This window comes from Hirsutella rhossiliensis, assembly GCF_020360975.1.
Source record: "Hirsutella rhossiliensis strain HR02 chromosome Unknown scaffold00015, whole genome shotgun sequence".
NCBI lineage: Eukaryota > Fungi > Ascomycota > Sordariomycetes > Hypocreales > Ophiocordycipitaceae > Hirsutella > Hirsutella rhossiliensis.
In genome coordinates this window covers 922,298-938,627 of record NW_025408681.1, presented here as the reverse complement: position 1 = coordinate 938,627, position 16,330 = coordinate 922,298, and the positions used below count along the sequence as shown (strand labels likewise).

The 16,330-nt window shown below is 50.9% G+C and overlaps 2 protein-coding genes across 2 annotated transcripts; both read left to right on the top strand.

Moving 5' to 3' along the window:
* Positions 1 to 537: 537 nt before the first annotated feature.
* HRG_10253 (short chain dehydrogenase domain-containing protein) lies at positions 538 to 1,669 on the top strand (the record flags this gene model as incomplete). The annotated part of the gene is made up of 4 exons (XM_044868724.1): positions 538 to 569; positions 637 to 689; positions 767 to 935; positions 1,021 to 1,669. The coding sequence occupies 4 exons, from the start codon at positions 538 to 540 to the stop codon at positions 1,667 to 1,669; spliced, it is 903 nt and encodes a 300-aa protein (XP_044716079.1).
* Positions 1,670 to 2,227: 558 nt separating this feature from the next.
* On the top strand, positions 2,228 to 3,255 carry HRG_10252 (plasmid pRiA4b ORF-3-like protein; the record flags this gene model as incomplete). Its single annotated transcript, XM_044868723.1, has 2 exons — positions 2,228 to 2,798; positions 2,855 to 3,255. 2 exons carry the CDS (start codon positions 2,228 to 2,230, stop codon positions 3,253 to 3,255), a joined length of 972 nt encoding a protein of 323 aa, XP_044716078.1.
* Positions 3,256 to 16,330: the final 13,075 nt, after the last annotated feature.

Below are 16,330 nucleotides of genomic sequence, written 5' to 3'. Positions count from 1 at the left end.
CTTGGCTGCGGATAGAACGAGGGCCTTTTGTGTTTTAAAAAGGGGGTGGGTGATGAGGCCATTGGATGGGATGGTCCTGGTGCCGGGCGGCGGAATGCTGTCGCTTAGTAGAGCGAGAGAATGGGCGGGCGTACGGTGGCGTTTTGGACTCGTGATTATACGCATATCCATTCATACAGGTATATACTCTCGATCTGGTGCAAATTATGGGCTTTGGGAGAGTATCACGGACGCCTCGGGATGCGTCCTCGCCGGGTACGCCAAGGCTGCTGGCTGCTGCGCGTGCAACGGGATCCCGGCACTCCCGGCAGACTCGATGCGTTGGTGATGTGGCTGTTGTTGGCTGGAACGCGGCCGTCTGCAAGGCCACGCTCTCTCTCTCTCGTGAACTTGATGTTCAAGGCCCACGTTCATCCACGCCTGGCTGGATGACCTCAAGGAGCATCGTCCCTCGTGGCCCCCCCCTCCATTTATATCTCGACGCAGGTCGAGATCAGTCTCAGGCATTGACGGGTGAAGAGCAAGTCTCGAGACGCCATGACATCAAAGACGACGGTTCTCATTACGGGGTATGCCGTCTCTCTGCCTCTCGTGAACTGTCTCGGCGAAACAAGCACGTAGCTCACCAACGTCTAGGTGCTCGCCCGGCGGCATCGGGCACGCGCTGGCCATCGAGTTTCACAACAGAGGTCCGCTTACACGGTTTCCCCTCTCCCTTGTTGGAGGAAATAAGCGGACTCATGCAGAGCGAGAGGGTTTCTTGCAGGCTGCCATGTCATCGCCACGGCGCGCAGGCCCAGCGTGCTCCAAGACCTGGGCGACATGGGCATGAGCACCGTGCAGCTCGACGTGACGGACCAGGCGAGCGTCGACGCCTGCAAGGAGGAGGCGGCCAAGATTACCGGCGGCAGGCTCGACATTCTGGTCAACAACGCGTACGTAACGCTCCCATTTCCATGGCCGTTGAACGACGCCGCAGCTGCTGATGAGAGGCTCGGGCTCATCGACCCCCTTGCCCAGCGGACGCACGCACATCATGCCAGCACTGGACCTGGACCTGGACGATGTCAAGGCCACCTTTGACGCCAACCTGTTTGGCATGATGCGCATGTGCAAGGCGTTTAGCAGCTTGCTGATCCCCGCGCGCGGCCTCATCGTCAACGAGTCGTCCATGTCTTGCGCCAGCTCCGCTCCCTTCTTCTCCGCCTACATCTCCTCCAAGATGGCCGTCGAAGCATACGCGCGCTGCCTGAGAGTCGAGCTGCGGCCCTTGGACGTGCGCGTCATGGTCGTCGTCGTCGGCTCCATCAAGTCGGAAATCTACAACCGTCCGGGAGCCCGCCGCGACCTGCCGCCAGACTCGCTCTACCGGCCCGCCCTCGACATCTTTCACAGGACCCAGGACCCCTACTCGCTCGGGAGGTGGACGCAGACCGATGTCTTCGCCGCCAGGTTCGTGACGGCGGCGCTGAGGGGGCAGGGGTGGCTTGGCGGCTGGGTCGGCGGCTCGCCCGAGTGGCTCCGGGAGGGGGCCTACGCCGGGGCGTCGCGGCTCGCCATGGGTTTGCCGTGGTGCTTCAGCGAGGCCGCCACGGCTTTCATTTTCCACACGGGCCGGATGAGCAGGTTGATTCGCGAGGCTGCGTTGGCCAAGCAGAAGACGGCTTGATCTGTCGTCTCGCCGGGCCGAAAAGCGGGGGCCGGAGGGAGGAGACTCGGCAGAGCGGGGCCGGGGCCGACGTTTCCAGATGGGGGATCCGGAGGAAAATGCGCAGCTGGCTCCGCCGCTCCGGCCAATCGCGCGACCGCGGGTGAGCCGGGTGAGCCCCACTGGTGTGCGTCGCCCGGCTGGGTGAGCCAGGCATCTCTGCAGCGAAGGAATAAATATCCTTGAAACCTTGACGGTCTTTCCCTCGACAATACGGTGTCGCCATACAAACTTCGGGAGACAACACGCAAGCAAACACGTTAACACTACCGAGGAACAACGTAGCAGCTGAGGAACTCCATCACGGAAGAGCCGGCGGAGGCCGTGCAGCCATCCCGTGCGGGCTAAGATCCATGTCATGCCCTAAGGGCACAGTCGAGGGTGCCCGAGACCGCCACACAACTTCGGTCAACTTCGGTCAACTTCGGTCCTTTCTTCCACTACGCTCTTGATCACGGGCCAACTACCCGTATCCTCGCGGCTTGCGATCAAGGGTGGCCCCTCTGACAGATGACATCTATGGACAAGTGCGGCAATGCCGCCTGCACAACGTCGTCGGCCTCAGACTCCAACTCCCTCCGGCTATGCTCCAGATGCCGCCGGACAGCGTACTGCTCGCCTGAGTGCCAGTCCGCGGCCTGGTCGTCCCACAAGGGGGTCTGCGTCCGGCCCAACTACATCATCAAGTTCCACCTGGCCCCGGAGCGCATTACGAACCCACCCGTGACGCGCACCTTGTCGTGCCCCGCGCACACCGTCTTCTACGTGCTTCACCTGGCACTGCAAACAGCGTTTGGTTGGGCCACCACGCATTCGTTCGACTTCGCAGTCGTGGACCCAGATTACCGCGAGCCCGATGACATCATGGAGGTCATCACCAGACGCAACGCTATGGGTCCGACGGGTGATCAACTTCCTCCGGCTTCCGCGCCGAGGCAGTATCTCTTTCGCGTTGTCGACCCGGCTAAGCAGACCATGTTCTCGGGCATCGATCGCATGCACGAGCCGATGAGGCGTCACCCCAACACACCAGAGAGGAAAGCTGACAAGTACAAGCTGTTCGAGTTATTTGACGATGTACGGTTCCAAAGTATGTGTGCATCAGCCGAGTCTCCCTTACCGCCCCTTTCCTGACGCTTGAGCCAGGTCGCCAGATTGTTTATACCTACGACTTTGGTGATAACTGGGAACACCATCTAACAATATTGGGACGTGCCGATCCCACCCCCGACGTCATCTGCCTGGATGGGTCTGGCCACTACGTAGCAGAAGACTCAGGCGGTGCAAGGGGATGGGAGGATGTCAAAGCGGCCTACCGAAACCAAAGCCCAACTAAGGAGCAGAGGGAGCGTCGGCAGTGGTTCGAGAGACAAGCCAGCAATCCTGACCCGAGAGGACTGGCGGGGGATCGTGTGAATGCATGGGACCGAGCCAATATCAACCGGGACCTTAGGATGGACAAGATGTTTGAACGCTTCCGGATGATGGGAGACGCTTCTGCAGCCTACCAAGATGGTGCTTCTGCAGCTTTTCGATCTGGAGGATAGAATTGTCGCATGCTATTGATGTCCGACAGGATCTAGATAACTAGGCCTATTTAGGAGCGAAGACTATGACGGAAAGGACCGACCTTCAGGCTCGTGAAGCTTCCAAGTCTCGGCCTGCGGCTCATTCGGATACATTTGTTGGTGGGGACAGAAGCTCAGCTTTCGGTTTCCTCCTTAGGGAGTCTTGTCATCTGCCTGTTAAACGCCATTCCGCCCTAGTCGAGGAGGTGTCCCGACCCACATTGGCACCGTTCTTGTGTATATACCTGGGACCTTCGTCCCCTTTACTTGGGCAGTAGTCAAGGCCAATAGACTCTCAAAAACCGTCATATGCATGGCATCTCTTATTTCCTCTTGACACTGCCAACCAGTTCCTCGCAGGGTAGTAACTTAGAAGGGTAAAGGTTAATATGAAAATTGAGGTTCGACTGTTCTATCTAAGAAGGGGCGAGCAAGAGCCCTATTTATAAATAAGGGGAGTAGAAGAGTTTAAGGAAAGAAAGATTAACTAAGGGGGTAGTTACCTATATAATATCTAGGTATTTTTACTTAAGTAGATTAGGCCGGATAGAAATTTGCTATAGGGCAAATAGTAATACTTATTTTATAATAAGTCGGCATTACGTCTTAACCGCTGTTTGCCTTAATGTCGCCGTCGGAACGTAGTCTCGTCACAATTGAATCTCCGTGCAGTATTAGCATAGTTCACTGATTCCGACGATTTCAAAAATCAAGAGCCTCGTCAATCGGCGCCATTGTTGTTGAGCTGTTCTAGATTGACGCTGAGACAAAATGTCGGTTAGAGGGATGGATTTATTTCGCCCGGAGGGGAGTCCCTAGGGCCTTTACACAACCTAGTTTACATTTCAGCACATGTGGTAACCTACCTGACACCCCAAGTCCCGCGGACAATTGTCCTATCGCTTGCTGGTCAACCTCGTCGCCTGGGAGTCCGCTGTACGTGCGGCCGATCACGGGAGAATCCCTTACGCTTCTGTCTCACGCCCCCTCTGTCTCATTTTCTCTCCGCCTTACTCCAAAGCATCAAGGAACGCCTCGCTGTTATTGCTATAGACATAGAAATGTCTTTTTTGGGTTAAGTGGCGAGGTCCCTAACCGGCCATTTTAGGGCACAAATCCTTCTGCCCCCAAGACTGCCGTTAGTAAAGAGTCACTATATTTGCGAAGAAAGATCCTGCAATGCTTAGCTAAGTCTAGTTTGTTTGTTCTAAAGCAAAAGGTATGTATAGGCATTTTGCCGTCCATTTCCCCCAACCAGTCACGCCTGGAGGCTGCCCCCGGGGTGGGCGTGAAGCTGGGCTGTGCTTTGCGTAAGCGCCGGCGTCTCGAGGGCTGCTGGAGGCTGGATTATATGGATGATGTATATCATGGCGTCCCCGTGGCCGTTGCCAATAGCATAGCATCTATCCTCGTGCTTTTATAGTCTACGCGGCGGTGCGGTTGATGCGCCTATTGTTATACCGTCTTACCCCGGAGTTAACTCTACCACTAAAACTTAAAAGGCTAAGCCTAACGCTATTGTTAACTGCCTAAAAACACACGCTCGTTTTAATATAGGCATTATAGGAGCCGCAATTAAGATTGTTATAGTCCCTATCGTCCTCGTCGCCCTCGTCGTCCTCGCCGGCCTTGCCTTCATCCTTATCCGGCAGCGGAGGAAACGGGCCGAGGATATCGAGCAGCAGGCCGAGCCGCTCCCTCCCTTTGTCAATTACGCCTATTCTAAGCCGGTGGCGCCGCCGACCTACACGGGGCCGCCGGCAAAGCCAGCCGCTACGGTTATGGTGTAAACCCGCGTCCCGTAAGCTGGTTTATACGGGGAACATAAGAGAGAACTCGAGGTGGCAGGTTTATAGGACGAATATGGTCGCACGCTAGTTAAAGTTTAGGCGGTTCGGGATTAATTTAAGGCGTTCTTTTATGTTGCCTATAGCTTACTAGGGAGCTTAAGTACTCGGTAGTTCTCGAGGTTCAACGCACAGTTAATTAACGAGAGCCCAATAAGGTGCTTCTCGTCCCGTCCTATGCCGGCAGTCCGGCGTTACTCCCATCTTTTCGCCTCTCTAGCAGCATGTTTTATATACTATAACTTATGCCGTCCTTGCCGTCTCGCTAGAGTAATAGGGGGCTATATAAGAAAGCGGCAGGGGCTTATATCTACTAGCGGTAAGTGTTATTGGCTAAGCCTGCCCTATAAATAATATAATATAGTATAGATAGATTATAGTATATACTTAGCGGGAGGAGGAGGGAATCCCTATAAGAACGTGCCTGCGTGCTACCCCTTAGGGCTTAAGTATACGGATTAAATTTTATAGTTAATAAGACCCGGGGCATAACTTAAATCTAGAGCTAAACTCTCTTTAGCTTCCTACCTTAGCCGTCGTTCTTCTTACGCTTAAGTCTTAGGAATCTAGTAAGGCCGGGAACACTATTAACCTCGAACTTCTTCTACCTAGTGCCGCTATAATAGAGCCGACGCCGCGTCCCTTACGATGGCCCTCGGTCTCTAGCAGAGCTAAACTCACTATAGACCTCTCTAACCTCCTACCTCTAGAGCCACCCACACTACCTTCTAACACGCTACTTTTTACCAATCTCAACGCGCCCGCCTTCTTTGAGGCCGATACTCTATAGACGATTCGCAACTATATCTCTAAGACGGCGCCTATTTACGCCTTTGCCCCTCTTAAGTCATTCTACCGTATTGTTATCTCCTTCTTCGACGTCGACACGGCCATTTCCGTCCGGCAGGCCTAGAATGGCGAGGCCGTTTTAGGCGAGCGCATTAGGGTCTACTTTAGCCAACCGACGCTAGTGCAAGCTAAAGACGAGCATCTTGCTTTTCCTATGGCTAATAACCTCGTCTCTATTTCCCCGCCGCCGAGCCCCCCTTCGTCTTGTGACTGGGAGACGGGTCCCGAGGCCGTCTATAGTGAAGCTCTCGCCGACGCCCTGTCTAAGCTGAACTCTACACTAGAGCCCGGCGAGAGCGGCTCTCTTCCCGGCCGCCGCCCTCGGAGGAGCAGCTCCATCGTCATCTATAGCCCGGTAGATAGCGGCTTTAGCCCGGACCTCCCCGCCGTTCTGCTTAAGGATATAACGGGCGAGCCTATTGCGAGCTATAGCTCATATGGCTCTACCGCCTACTAACTTTTTGCTCGTGGACAAGAGATGGATCCGTGTCTGCTGCTTATCTTTCCGAGGCAGGTGTTGATCTTATAGCACTAGCACAACGTATTATAGTAAATAAAAGCACTTAACTATGGTAGTGGTTTTAGGCAAGGATATAAAATTAGAAACACGAGGAATAGCCTAGCATATGCAGCTATAAAACGTATATATAAAGCATTTAGTCGTTATATAGCCTTAACGCTAAGCCTTTTCTTAAATTTTATAGATAAAATGTTACTCTGCAATTAAGGTCATGGGTACCAGCTATTAGTCTATGGCGCCCTATCTCCCCTTAGGTATAAACGAGGCAGTGCATCGTAGCGTCGGCCGGCAAATGCTTCCGGCCTATAGATCAGCACTGCCTTAAAGCTACCTCGCCGCAATAATAGATAAGTTATAAATTGCTGCTCTATCCTCGTACGGCCGAGTAAAGTTATGCCTAGTCGCCTTATAACGCTTTATTGTCTATCTAAACCGCCTTCTATGCCGGCGTTAGATATCAGCGAGACTAAGTAAGAGAATAACGTTGGCTAGGGGGATAATACCTTATCTTTTGACTCGAATCTAACCGCCCCCCTCCCTCCTCTTCTCTACTAAACACATAAGGCTAGTTTTCCCCGGTCTCGATTAATACCTCGGCACGTTATATTTGCCCTAAACTAAGACGCTACTATCGAGGCGAAAATGATTTAGCCCATTCGATATATATTTAGTGCGATATCGTAGGCCTTAAGGTTTTAGTTCGTGACGATTGACAGTCTTATACAATATGGTGGGTGTGGGTAGGCACCTGCGGCAGCTGCTGCAATGAGACGGTACTAGGGTTAACCTGTGATGTTGTATTCGTCTTGATTCTCTATCTAAGGAGGCAGAGGCCAGCGTGGAGAAAGGGGGCACGCTGCCCTCAGCCGCACACGTGACCGTACGGGTCACGTGCCAACCATGGTTGGTCACACCACTAGATAGATACATTCCTACACAGGCAACTCTTCTTTTGCTGTGAGAAGCACAGCAACACCTTGAACAGATCTAAAGGATAGTAGCGTTAAGGCCGTGAAGGAATGTGCCGTGAGGGCGTGTGTCATTATTGCCAAAAAGTGGGTCCGACGTCTTGTTCTTAGCTGTAGATATCTGGGAAGAAGTGAAGGGTCTTCCTGATAGGAGCAATCATTTGATCATAGGTATAAGGAGCGGTTAGGAACGTTGTACGTATCCTTCGACTCGAATTGTCAGACTATTGGTATCGATGAAGCGTTCCAGGGCTCGGTTTGGTGATGCTTTCGTCATTGCATCTGCTGGGTTGTCTGCGCCGTTGATCCAACGAATATCTGTTATCTCTCTCTTCTCGTATGACTGGCGAAGGGCCATGATATCAATCATCAATCGTTTTCCTTCGTCGTACCGAGCTTGACTAGGCATTCGTAGAGAGTACGAATCCGTACAGACGATGAGAGGATAGGAGGAAGGTTGAGTCGTTCCGTAATTATCTTCATAGTCATCGCAAGGGAGATGCCTATGTCGAATCCGTTGGCCATACCGTAGATCTCTGATGCTAGGACGCTACGGGTAACACGTTTGCACTTTGTTGAACTCCAGTGTACGATGTTACCACTAATCTCGAACTGTTTTTCTTTGTGGTTTGTCTCGTTAACGAGGGCAATGACGAATCCTAGTTGGGAGGATAAGTCCTTGTTGTTTGCGAAAGAACCATCGGTGAAAACCATCAGCTTTGCAGTAGCTAGATCAATTGGTTTGTACGTGAGGCCACGTAGTTGGTGATCCATTTGCCATTGCAGTCGCTTGTTCAAAATTGCGTAATCTTTATCCTCAGGGTCTGTACTTGGGCGGCGACTGAAACATCGAAAGAAGCTTCCGGTTGTGCAATTGAAGCAATGTATGACGCTCGCGCTCGTTCCTCAACGCAGCGCTGGTGACGATCAATTGCTTTAGGGTCAATGGTGGTCATTTTGCTGCTTGTCCCTTCTGTTGAAGTAAAGGGATCCTTTCTTAAGGGGTTATTATTCAGCAACGTCAGTCTTGCACCATTAAAGTCAACCGTTGTTCCGTATGTGATGTCAGTCTTGGGCTTGGAACGAAATTCTGCCTTTGTAGCTCTTCTTCTTCACGGGTAGAAAAGTTGTTCGTTCCAAGGATGAGGGTGTCATCAGTTTGCATTCAACAATACCGAGCGTGTCAGGGCCAGTATTCGAAATCAGTAGGCAGGAGTCATAGGTGGAGGTAGACATATCCAGCTTTTCGAGGTGATGCTGCTGATATGTGCGGAACCAATGGACTCCGGCTTCTGCGATACCGTACAGGGCTTAATAACACGAATAATTGTTCCGTTAGGTATTTGCCTTGTAGTTCCGTGGGCAAATACGTAAGAATGGTCCGGAAAGCTTGGTCTGGGATTGCGGGTATGCCTGAGTGATATCACGGAGGAGAGGTTATGCCGTAGTTTTGAAGAAGTCCGGGGCAATAGCGAGGATGAGTCTCTGGCTAACGCGTTGAATTGTCGGAGATTGCGTCAGGAGGGTGGTCTTCTCAAAGTCGTTATGTCCTTGAATAACAAGTCGAGACTTTTCGTAGGGCTTAGTGTTGATTCCTTTGACTTCACGAACCATTCGAGAGCGAAAGATTCTATAGTTTCCATGACTCATTTGATCGTATCGTTCAAATTGGAATACACCGCGGCCAACGAGGTCAGTAATCTCTTTGTTATCGGATTCTTCGAAGGGTCACCAGGAGAGGTGATTATGCCATCAGACCGTAGCTTGAGGAAAGAGCTTGTGCATCTTCCTCCTTTTGGGTCAAGCTCTGGTCTACGGCAGGCCATCATGATCAAATCCTTTGGCTTGTTCTTTGATCCTGGTGGGCGTCCTCTCTGCGGGGGCGGGGGTTCGGGTCGGGCAGGCAGGTCCGTTAGGGTCTTAACGGGGTCTTGAGCCGGTTGTTCATTAAGATCTGAACGAATGCCTGAGGGTCTGTGTCGTGTGTAGGGTCGGAAAGAGTGGTATCATCACGCAGATACGGTTGTACAAGGGTCGATCGAAAGACTTGGGGGCCGTTGACTGTGTCAATGGTGATGTTATGGGTATCAATCGATGCAATCTTGAAGGGTCCTTGCCAACCGTCTTTCTCTCTCCAAACGCGAACTTCACTTTGCAGCGGGAGGGATAGCACTTCTGTCGTGCTCGGGCCGTTGCGTGCATGGAGGGCATCCTTAACTCGTCTTTCTGCCGAGAGTTGGCGGAGCATTTTCATCGCTTTCTGCATAGCTTCCGATCTTTTGAGGGTAGAAGCGGAAGGGGCGAGTCTGTAGATACGCGGGTATGCGCCGAAAACAAGCAACGTAGGCACAAGACCGTCAGGTCCTGCCGTATCATTGATTGCTTTAACAGCCATTTGAAGGACTGTTTCGGCGGAAGTGGTGTGGCCAATCTCAGCATGGAGGATGTTAAAGGCGCGTCGGAGGGTGCGTGATAGCGTTCAATCTTTCCAATGGACCAATGCGTCTCAACAGGTACTTGAGAGCATTTGATTCCCATAATCTTTGCTTCGTTCCGGAATTCGAGAGAAGCAAAGTTAGTTCCTGCATCATGACGGAGGGTATCAGGAGGTCCAAGATACGTGTCGATCCAGAGGGTCCGGAGGGTCTCCCATGTATCTTTAGCTGACATTGACGGTAAAAATCTGGCTCCTTGGAAAGCAGTAGCTGAGTCCACAACGTGTAGAACAGGGCGTTGTGGTGTTCCTAGGTGCATCACATCAACGATGATTTCGTAGTTGAACTCTTGATCATCGTTAAGGGTGAACTTGAAGCGGCGTGGGGCTTGTGAGTGCATTTGACAGTGGTGACAGAACTTAGAGATAGTCTCTAATGTGTCTATCGAGACGTCACTGTGCCCGGCTTGCTTCAAGAGGTGATGGAGCCTAGGGACTGCTGGGTGTCAAAGCGTCGGTGAAGTGTACGAATCTCTGTTTCCGTAAGAAACGAGATGGACTCTTCATCTTTCGTAAGGAAGAACCAGGGATGTCCCCATTTGCGTACGACTGGAATGCTTGTAGGGCGATTAGTACAATGATTAGTACAATTGATGGTATCTGTGATGTTGTTGAAATAGATACCAAGCCGGTCCATATCAGCAAGGCAGAGCAAAAGGGAGTTGGGGTTTGAAGGACGTGGAACGTGATCCTTCCGAGGGTGTGTTAAGGGCGACTGTGCCGAGGAGTGGATGGCGTCGCTGTTGCCGAATTTGATGGAGGCCTGGCCGGATGTGGAGCTGTCGAGAGCTACAGAAGGGTCTTCTCGTTGTAGGGCGATGTACTGAGAGTATCCTGCTGTGGAAAATGTTGCTGCACCTGTGTCGATCATGATACCTTGGAATCTATCCCTTGAATAGCGATCTTCAATAATAAATTGCGAGGCTGGAACAACGGTTTGATCCGTCTGATAGACGTCTTCTCCTGTGATCAAATGATTGAATGCCTGTTGACAGAGCATTTGGCTTGCTTGCCATTGTTCCGGGTGATCGTTGGTGCTATTGTCATGTTCTTCCCATGTATCTTCAGTGTCATCAAAGCTGCTCATCTCATGACCTTCGTAGTCTAGAATATAGCCTCCGATGTCCGTGAGTTGTACACCTATGAAGTGACATTGAGTGATATGTTGGTCCTTGGCCTTTGCCGTTCATCCGTAGAGTGTTTAGTTGACCAACAGCCTTCTTGTCCACAAACAAAACACTTCTTCGTCCAGTTTCGGTTACTGTAGCTATGATTGTAGTTACTACGGCTTTGAGGCCGGTAGTTTCCACGGTTGTAGCTTTGTCTGTATCCGCGGCTGGGTCGTTGACCTGAATATCCGTATCTACCTCGAGAGCGGTTGTTATTGTATCGACGGTCGAGGTAGTACTGATGGTGTGGATCGTTATGATCAAATGATCCAGCAAAGTCAAGGGGAAATTGAGAAGTTGTTATGAGGGCAAGATGGGTTTCAACGGATGCACGAAGATCTGCAAGAAGGTGCTCGACGTTATCGGCGGGTTTGAAAAGAGCGTATTGGAGTTCGGGTACTCCACGGCATGCTTTCATAAGCGTTGTACGCAGTAGAAGGTCTCCTCCGTACTCCCTGCCAAGGGCTCGTTGGCAGAGCTGAAGCTTATCAAAGAGGGTTTGAAGCACTTCGTGGGGGGTCTTCGAAGCATCTTGGGCACGGATGGAGTTAAAGGTTATTGTTGTCCAGTCAGTATGGTAGTGGACATGGTTGACTTCCGTGTCAAAGTGTTGTTTGAAGATATCATACGCTTGTCGGAACGTCGTAGCCCATGTGATCTTATCAAGATAGAATCTTTGGGCTCTTCCATCAAGGATCCGGGAAAGAGTGCGTGAAATTGTGACGGTTTCACTTGGATATGAGAGCAGTTGCTTAAGAAGAGGCGGAGCTTATCATCAAGGAGATCGTACGGCTCTCCTGTGTAGTTCCGATCTTTGTTCCAGGTCTTCATAAACTTCTGCTGGATGTCGCTATCGACGATAGCGTTCGGGATGTTATCCGGGGGGAGTTTCATGTATTCTCCAAAGGTTGCAGGGCCGGATAAGTGTTCGGGGATGGGGTTGGTGACGGGTTGGACGAGATCGGGGTTCTGGAAGCGGTAGGAAGTCGGATGAATAGTAAGAGAGGTCGGAGCAGGTTTATCTTGGATAGTCGGAGCAGGAGTAGGTGCGTTAGGAGGGCTCGTTAGGGTCTTAATAGGTTGTGGTTCGTTAAGACCTTGATGAGGTGCTGCTAAGGGCGTAACTGATGGTGAAGGAGGTTGAGACGGATGGGGATTAGTGGAAGCATTTGATCCTAGTAATGCTGTCTGCCTCCTGAAGGCAGCAGTCCTCTCATCAAACACCATCTCCGTAAACTCCTGCTCTGGCCAGGTTTGTGGGTTCTCGATAGTTTGTAATATGAGAAATTGTGTTGCGAATTTCCCCTTTGTGAACCTGTGTAGATACCTCTTTTCCTTAGTAGTTTCCTGAGGGCTCTCTTGTATTCATTCGGGGCGCGGTCCCATGTGTCTTCGGTCCATTCTTCAAAATGCTGTTGGAAGTAACCAAGGAGGTCGTATCCTTGATCACTGCCAGATTGAACGATGAATATGAACTTTGCCACATATGTCGTTACTGCGATCTTGTCCTTTTCGTCGTGTGTGATATCGTTGTCCCAAAGGTCGATATTAATTTGTCGGAATGCGGATGCTTGGATGTCTAGTGCCTGCATCTGGTCGCATATTTCTTCGAGCTGGGCTTCTGGGGACATAGCTCGGGCGGTCAGGGCTATCGTGATCAAATGAATGAGACGATGTGGGGTTCGTATTGGTCTCTTCGTATACGAGTTGTCGCTAATAGGAGGTCGAGCGTCGCGTACTAAGTAGGTCGTTCGCGGCCAGACTGAACTGACGGGGATCTTGCTACTTAACGTCAAGGGTCGAACGTTCTTACTAGTTGTTTGCGATGTGGTCGCCTGTCGATTCCGGTGCTCACGGCTAGGCAAACTAGCGGGCGATCGTAATCAACAGTTGGAAGGACTCTCGCGCGGCTGGGCAAACCAGCGGGAGATTCCTTGTTCTTAGCACAAATAACCTTCTTCTGAGCGCTACTCAGGGCCACAGTAAAGTGACGCGGACTATAGCACCTTCGAAGGTTGAGGAATTTGTCTCTTCTACTTAGCTGTCTGTGACGGGCGTGGGCCGGTCACTGATCAGTGTGGTAGGCACCTGCGGCAGCTGCTGCAATGAGACGGTACTAGGGTTAACCTGTGATGTTGTATTCGTCTTGATTCTCTATCTAAGGAGGCAGAGGCCAGCGTGGAGAAAGGGGGCACGCTGCCCTCAGCCGCACACGTGACCGTACGGGTCACGTGCCAACCATGGTTGGTCACACCACTAGATAGATACATTCCTACAGTGGGCTTTATTTAACCCTTTAGGCAAGCGTTCGGTAACCGACTAGCGAGCATAAACATTAAAACGCTTAATATTCTAGAATGCCTAAGATGCTGGTACTAATGCGCTCTAATAATTCCTACCCGAGGCAAGAAAATTATTCCGTTGAAATAGATCCCGTCTAATTATGGCTTTAGGCGTCTATATATTAATGCGGCAGTTCTACCTCGGGGACGTTCTTATCGTCCGAGCTAGTATGATAGCGGCACTCGAGAGGGACCTAAAGAAGCCATCGGCATATTGCGCTAAGACGAAGCGATACTCTTTGCTAACAACTTTAGTATCTTTACTTCCTAGGCGTCTTTATCTTAAAGAGTCCGCCGAATAGCTAAGCATCTCCTTGTCTCCTATAATCCGCATAGACATTGTGATGCGTCCGCCTCTTATCGACTGTGCTAGGAGCTTTCCTACTATGGCTACTTCCTGGCGTGCATATGTAGCTCCCGATCGCTTCTAGAAGGCAACGCTCTTAAAAGTCGAAGCATTTAGGCGCTGCTTTAAGGATAAACGATTGTGCGGTTTCTAGAATCCTGCCTCTAAGTGTAACTCTATTAATAGCCGCGAGCTTCTCCGAATTTATCGTTATAGTGTTTTCGTCGGAAACTCTAAAGAGTGCCGCAAATAACTCCTTGTTCCTAAGTAGCCGGTTATAGAATTCTTCGATAAGCTTATTGCTAAGAATGAACTCTTAAGGCATAGGAAGTCGACGTCGGATCCGACAAGATTCTAGAAAGCGGGTCCGATACGTTGTCCCTCAGCCTCTGCCGGCACGAATCGAGATAGGCCAGCTTAGCGTCGAGGTCGTCCCTGTTAAAGGAAACAACATGTCGAACGAAGGGGCGGTCAAATCCTATTCTGTGCCGCCAGAGATAGTTGACCAAGATGGATGTAATGACGCAGGGGGCCAGAACGACGTAACTCTTCAAAGAAGGCCGCCCAAGATGCCTATCATGCAGTCGCCAAGGCACAAGGCCACGCACTGATTATACGATCGGGGAGAGATAACCACGCCTACATGGCTTGCTCGCGGGCTGGCGGGCATCGCGATTCTACTGCTGACGACTCTGATGACGAGCTTGCTGGCGAGACGATGGGCACGATCCACTAATTTCGGGCCACGCAGCCGGCTACACAGTGGACTTCACGGCGGATCACGATGCCCTCAAATCGTCGACAAGAGGAGGATATAGATGATGAGGACGACCCTTTGGCCGGTTTCGATAAGATGGAACGGCGGGTGGATGAAGAAGCTCATGCGCGGCGAGTTTTGGCTACAGATGACCTGCTATATATATAGCTCTTGCCTTTGCGATTGTGTTTAAATTAACGATAGTGCGCTTCGTACGATTCTGAAATCGACTCCCTTCCGTAAGTAGAAGGGTATCACGGCCGGCTTCAATTGCGGCTTCAATTGCGGCATGGACGTTGCTTGCGCGCCTGTAGTACAGTATGTAGTGGGGACCACATTTTGTTATTCGATAAGCAAAACGTATTATACGGATATTAATTAATAACTACCCTCTAAAAGTAATGACGAGCAGATAGAGGAAGTTAAAAACCGCTTCGAAGCTATAATGAATTATAGAACATGTGGCCGATCATGACGTTCTCATCGCGGCAGAACTGCTATAGCCTGTTCACCTTCGGTGCGTCATCTCGTTCCGACCCTGCGGCGTCGAAGCTTGCCCGCCCCCCGTTCAAGAATGAGTTACGCAATTGCGATTCTAACGGATTGCAACGCAGGTTAGACCAGGATTTCATCTTCTTCCGCGGCAACTATCATAAATCGACCGGGCAATTACTTAAGGGCGTCGTCGTCCTATGTCTGTTCTCGTCGCTTAGCATCGAGAACGTACGACTGCGATTGACAGGCACGTTACGATTATCGTACGTATTTTGCCCTCCTCTCAAAGACCCCTCGGTTCGGCCTGGAACACTGCCCAATGTGCACCACATCTAATGCTGAAGTTCCACAGCTAGACTGACCATAGATCAAGTACACGTGGTGTGTCAAGCCAGAAGGTTGCAGCCGCCAGCGCTTCTACGAAACTCATAAAGCGTCTATTCGCGTTGGGAATAGCCCTTCTCTTTCGTCTTCTCTTAAGCCTATCTACTTCCTCCTCCAGCCTAGCAATTTAACCACTATGCTCTATTAGATCTATTCTTAAGTTTCCCAGCCTTCATCTTTCTTAGCATTTCGTCTTCGAGTCGCATGTGTCTTATTCTTGCCAAGATCACGGATATAGCGGCCAGTTTTCGGCGTGTCGTCAGAGCCCAAATATAGCCTATGCTTAGGTGAGGCCGTAACTCTGTCTTCTTGAATTTCAGGATGCCGCAATGCCTTAGCCCGCAAGATTAGCCAGTTGGCAGTAGTCTTCCATCCGGACAAGACTTCTTTGCAGTTATTCCCGCTCCACGTGCTCTAGCGTACGCACATGTAGAATTGACCTTGTCAACAAGCGCAGAATCCGTTAAAGAAGCGAGTGTAAAAGGCTGCACTCACAGGAGCTATAAAGGTTGTGAGGGCCAATGCTATTTATTGCTAAACTAAAGAGCAGAGAAAGGAACGATCACTTTTAAGAGAGATGCTGCCTCTTAAAAGGACCACGTTATATAGGGCGCCTTAGTAACGAGTCGGGCCGTTCCGACCGTTACTCCTAAAGGCCTTCGACCTATCACAGCGAGTTTGTCAAGTTCCTTCCGATAGGCTGCCTTTACGACATTAAAGACACCGTTATCTAGTGGCTGGAGGTCTGTCTCCTCTCTCGTCCCCACAGCTTCAGCTAGCTGTCAGGCTTCAAGCTCAAGTCGTTGACTCTTCTCGACAAGCCCCGTTTATTAACGCACTTAATTAGGAGGCCGAATCGATGGAATTGAATTAATGGCCACCT